Source organism: Austrofundulus limnaeus, unplaced genomic scaffold (assembly GCF_001266775.1).
Source record: "Austrofundulus limnaeus strain Quisiro unplaced genomic scaffold, Austrofundulus_limnaeus-1.0 Scaffold6, whole genome shotgun sequence".
In the NCBI taxonomy this organism is placed as follows: Eukaryota; Metazoa; Chordata; class Actinopteri; order Cyprinodontiformes; family Rivulidae; genus Austrofundulus; species Austrofundulus limnaeus.
Window position 1 is genome coordinate 4,621,437 of NW_013952408.1, and position 6,000 is coordinate 4,627,436.

The following is a 6,000-nucleotide window of genomic DNA, read 5'->3' on the forward strand; positions in this document are numbered from 1 at the left end:
TGCAACTTTTTTTCATTGGTTTCTCAAAATGATTTAGACATTTAAAGGCAAATCAAGCAATTAAAGACAAACTGAAAAAGGAGAACTTTGCTCCCAACAAATTAGAACTCTAAAATGTTACAGTGGTATTAAATAAATAAATAAATACACTTAAATGATGCGTCTGTCAATCAAAAACAACCCTTAAGCTAATTGTGGTTGTCAACGTCCACTGTGCTGTGTTTTTATCAGCTAAGCAAGCGGACATGAAATATATAYTTTTTTAATTTAAAATATTATTTGTATATTTGTTGAACAGCAGCTTGTTTTAATGCCAACATGTTAACAGTCTTTGTAATAGTTTCAAATGCTGCTATATTTACAGAGTGTATTTTCCTCTGTTGAGCTTTCAGCTCAAGCAGAGGTTACAGGCTGATCCTGCAAATGTCAGCATGACTCAGAAGGAAGTTGTTTAAATCCCTGTACTCCAGAGTTTCAATAACACACCTAATAAATAATACAAAGGTGCTCATGGGAGTTTTCTCATATTAATGTGCCTCTCGTGTGTAACAGAGGTAGACTGATTTATTGGTCGTCTGAGAAATCAGGCCAATTAATGCAATTTTTAGGTAATCAGTATCATCCAAGCCTGAAAATATTAAATGCTGATTAACAAACACAGTTATATATATATTGTAAATTTGACTGTGTATGAGCATTGGATTGCTAAAAGGTATTGACAAAATGCCAACAAGCAAACAATATTAGGTTTGTATGTTAGCCATTGACCTGATTTCTAAAGCTCAGCTATAGCCATATTATAAGTGACAGGTAGTGTGTTTGGCAGGGTTAGTGTWGGACCAAGAATGTCGATAAATGAGGACTCAAAATGATGAAATAGTCAACAAAATAAAAAGCTGACAAAACTTGCAAAACACAGGAGAAGCACAAAGAACCACATAGACAGTTGTGACAGGAACCTGAACTTAAACCAAGCAGCTGAATATGTAAAGCAGAGGTTGATGAGGTGGATGCAGCTGAGCTGATTTGTGATTGGCAACAGGTGTGAGTGGCAGACTGAATGGAGAAAATGAGCATGATACAGGAACATCATTAGTTATTCTGTTTTTTAAAATACAAAAGTAATCAAATTGTTAGAGCAAATATTAAAATCCTTAATAATACAGCTTAAACAAATATTTACTTTGAAAATAACTGGCACTTMTTGTGGCAACTTTGTCATTTTTTTAGATAATTCTTTGATAAAATTTCAGGACCTTTTTTTCCTTTTTAAACTTCAAGATCAAGCATCCAGATTTTATTATTTTGTTGCCGAACCCAATACAAACATGTGTTTTCTATCTCAAGTGAAACCCTTCAGACACAAGTCTAAAGGGGCTTTATAGCTGATGTTGACCAAAGGCTTTCTTTTCATCATTCAGGAAGCTGAAATAAACATGCTGCTGTCTGACAGAAAGTGTGTCTGAGCTGGGAAAAAAAACTGAAACATTGCTTCAGAAGTGGATCATGCAGCAAAATGCTTTTAGTTTAATTCAGTTTATTTTGTTATCTTGATTATCTTGTTTTCTGAATAATAAAAAGCAAAACCCATAAGTGGATATTTTATTAATGGGTTTTTCCTAAATACATATATGACAGCATCAGTTCAGTCTGGGATTCACTGATCCAATCAGGAGATGGACAGTGATAACTGGATTATCACAAGCCCTGATAAAAGAGGATGAACTGTTTATTGGACTGATTTTTTTTTTTTGCTCCATCTCTATCGCTCATCAAATGAACTCAGCAGGCCTCCATCAGATTTCCTTACATCATTTTGCAATTAACCTAATGATTTTATTTCSGTTTCTCCATCCGTTGCTACAGTAGGAATGACACTAATTCACTTCTGTGTGCTAATGAGGGCAATTCTTTTTYGCTTTGATAAGGGTATTATTAATCACCTGATCTGGACAGAACGCTGTGTGTTCTGTGATCTCCCGCCATGCTTTCTGTGCCCAAATAACACGCCTGAAGGGCAATTGGGGTTGAAAAACTGAGGTTAAAGGTATAATTAGATTCAAACTCAATTCTGGCATGTCCAGCAGTCTGAAAGTGGAATTAGAAAAAGGGTGAGGAAACAGTTGGCTAAGGAGATTATCTGAGCCTGTCYATATTTGACTTTCAAAAAGCCTTTTTTTTGCTGGGAATTTACTGAATCTTAGAGGCTGTATTAGGAAGCTTGGTATGCAATCCAATGTGGGGTAGGTCTGAAAATAAACTGTATAATTTAGTGTTCAACTGAGAAATGTTTTGGTAGCTTACAAACCTTTTTCAGGAAAAAAAAGTCAAATCTTTTGTTGTTTCARCTACAGTACTGTTGCATTTACATAAACAAACATGTTGACTTGCGTACCCATTAATTATAGATTGTCTGTCTTTATTTGTCTTCCCTTTAAAACAGGTTATTGCACTGAGTTTATGTTGTTTTGTGTTTGTTGAAATAATAGCGATGGATATGCCTGCTGAGCTGACAGCCCTCAACATCACTCCACAAGGAGCCTTGCTGAGGTGGATTCCTCCCCTGTCCATCGTGGACAACTACGTGCTGACTGTCACACATAACCAGCGTGAGTTGTCAATCATTTCATTTCAGTCACTTGCTATTGTTTCAGTGAAATCGCAATCATGAAAGGACACTTTTTATTCTGCTTTAGTCACCTGGAAAGCTTGGTTTTTTAATCATAATTCTTTGTTGTAAACTTACTTAAAATAGAGGCATTCTTCTTTTACATAAAGGGTGATCACACACAACAAGCCTTGCCCCTGAGCTATACAGAAAAATCAGCATCACTCAGCAGCTGGAGTGAATGTGTTGAATGACACCGGGCTGAGTGGGATGTAACTGGATCACCTCAGATACAGAAACAGCATGTGTATGCAGGAGATGCTTTTGGAAAGCAGCACCAACAAGGATGGTGAAAAGTGTGATGTAAGATTTGGACAAATTCCCGTGAATGTTAATGTCGTCATTGCAGGTCGATAAATAAAAACTCTGCTGAGTATTGAACTGCATTAGAAATTAGATTCGTACTGAGAAAAAGAACACAGACATGAAATACAAACCCTCATGGTTCTGATCAGATTATAGTGAAATATTGGAATATCCATCTATCGTCTGTCTGTCTATCCATCCCCATTTTTTTTCACATTTGGTTCCTTTTAATCTTTTGTTCATGAAATGGTTTCTTTTTATTTTGTCTGCTCTTTTCACTCATTTTCTGACCACTTCTTGTACCTGATCATGACAGTATATTGCGCAGTGTGTGCTGAAAAATGTGGAGGTGGACAAGTGGAGGACAGAGAAAGAGATGTCAAACCTTAAAATCTCWATGCAGCAGATAAGCAGGATCTCAAAATCTTTCCTTTAGGAAATAGAAACTGTGGCTGTGTCTCAATTCAGGGGTTGCAGCCAACGTAGGGCGCATTTGTCATGCTGCTTGCTGTGCCGCGCTGTAGGCTAAATGCGACCCACAAAAGCCCAAAAACGTAGGCTGCATCCGAAAATCCAACACGGAAGATGATACCTCAAGATTTATTGCGCCGTCATCAAACTAAACGGAAAAATTAAGACAGCAGGTTTTTTATTTTATTTTATTTTTTAATGGCAGAGTTTGGAAATCTGTCATGGACTGTGTATTTTTTATGTGTAACATTGTTTTAATATTGAATTGTGTAAATGTATACCGTGAAAAGCCAACTGAAGGCATGTGATGTAAAACATATGGCCATGGTAACGAGGTGGCACATGGTCCTGCAATCACACGTCTTCTGTAGACTAGATTGTGTCATTTCACAGCTGTTTATTTGCAGCCTACACTGGTGGCCTACAGCCCACGTAGGGTGCGGTGTGCGCCGCAACCAATGACCTGAGACACAATTCATGCTATCAAAGACGTAACAGAGAGCCTGAGCAATGTACCCTTTAAGTGATCAAATGTAAGGCAAATTYTAAGCCAATAGTTGAACAGAATCACCTTGTTTGTACTAAAATAATGTTTCATGACTGTCAAACTGAGTTGCCTTTGGAGATTTTATAAGATTTAGCTAAAGAAATGGGAATGAACTCTTTTTTTGTGAAAAGCTACTGTAAAAAAGCGAACAAAGATTCATATTTAGTTTGACTCTTTGCTTCACTTCATGTCTCACAATCATGTTCCACATTCTACTTAATACATTATTTCATACAAATCTCAATAAGRTAATAAATGGGCTGCACGACGGATCAGCGGTTAGCACTGTTGCCTCACAGCAAGAAGGTCCTGGGTTCAATCCCCGGTTCGGACCTGGGGTCTTTCTGTGTGGAGTTCGCATGTTATCCTCGTGCTTACGTGGGTTTTCTCTGGGTACTCCAGTTTCCCACACAACCCAAAATTATGTGTACAATAGGTTGCCTTCAGGCCCAGGCTGCCCTTGCAAAAGAGACCTGTGATCTCAATGGGACTTGCCTCGTTAAATAGTGGTAAAATAATTTAAAAAAATTGTTATGTATAGGAATTTTACTTAAGTAGATGTAGTTGTCAAGGCAATGCACTGGTCCGATGCCAAGAATAAACATAATAAACCAGTAAGCTGTGCTTTTCTTAGCCAAATAATCACAAAACTGCAACTGCTCTGCTTCTTTTTGTTCAATTTTATACTTATGAACATTTCTTCCCCAGAAGCCAAAGTAACGTAGAATCAACATCAAATTGCTCAAGTAGTTATGACTATGAGATACTTTTTTGCCACATTTCTACGAGTCTTACATTTTTGGATGCAGTTTTTTTTTTGACTAAAGGTATGAAAGAATAGTGTTATGTGTGTTCGTTACCAGGATGTGTGCTTAAACCATACGGAGAATGTACAATGCACGGAAAAGATTATTAAGGAGAAACCATACAAAACCAAAAGAGCGCTYTCTGCTGAAGTCTGGTTTAATCAAGTGACCAAGAGTTCAGGCCGAAAATAAGGAAGTACATTTGGTTTTAACAACGGCTCCGAGGCATGGCTCCACCTATTGATTATGTCATCAGTGGAGGGTCCCTCTTCTCACTAGAAGCCGTGCCCCTAAACATCAAAAACCTAATGAGGACTTAAAAGTTCAGTTATGTGTTGATTTTGTTTTCAGGCATGCAGCTATTAATTTAAAAATCAAGTTAAACAAAACAGTCACATTTAACAATCATCACAGTTCTATCATGACTATACCATGTGTATGTAATTTAAATCAGTTATATAAACCTAAACCCCAATAATTTCTTCAGGTATGTAAATTATAATGATTATGCACAATCGGGTCTGTTTTCTTTCTGTTTTCCAGTGACAGCTGATACGTTCCTGGTGGAAGGCAACAAGCAGGAGCACCAGCTTTCCAATCTCAAGCCAAGCACAACCTACTCGGTATCCCTGTATGCAACGAAAGGACCCCTCACAAGCGGCACTGTCATCACCAACCTCCAAACACGTAGGTTTTCTTCTTACTCACCTCGCCTCACCACAGGGGGTTACCCAGCATCTCTATGGTTAGTACTGTTGAATCCCAGCAGGATACTCATCTGAGCCTGACTTACAGTAGTCCTTTCTGTGTGCAATGCAGATGTTCACACTGTGTTTGCACTAATCAGTTTACAATTGCACAATTGAATTTGCACCCCCGCCCCCCAAAAAACAAAAACAAAAGAAAAAAAACTGTGTGCCAGTGGGGACTCCTGGCAGTGTTTGTGATCACTGCTTCAAAGATGATTACCTGTTTAGTGCATGAACACAACCCCGACCCTCATGTTTTATCGTTTAACCCTATAATCATGTGCAGCCATGAAAACAACAGTGCAGCATAGGAAAGAAATCCTCTAATCTAATTAAAGTCTATAAAATTACTGATGCTTTCCTTTTATGAGTTCACTGTTTCCCAATCACAACTCCATTCTGCACTCTAAACCACAAATGGCAAAGGATTTTCTTTAATGCAAAGATGTTGAC

The 6,000-nt window shown here is 37.8% G+C and overlaps 1 protein-coding gene across 5 annotated transcripts in view; it reads left to right on the top strand.

The window, feature by feature from the left end:
* tnr (tenascin R (restrictin, janusin)) overlaps window positions 1-6,000 on the top strand; it is a gene marked incomplete at its 5' end in the record, with an annotated part of 189,852 nt that overhangs the window by 155,079 nt on the left and 28,773 nt on the right. For all 5 annotated transcript variants that reach the window (XM_014031472.1, XM_014031503.1, XM_014031494.1 and 2 more), the window contains 2 exon segments: window positions 2,490-2,609; window positions 5,342-5,485. In XM_014031472.1, coding sequence (XP_013886926.1) covers window positions 2,490-2,609; window positions 5,342-5,485 — 264 coding nt within the window.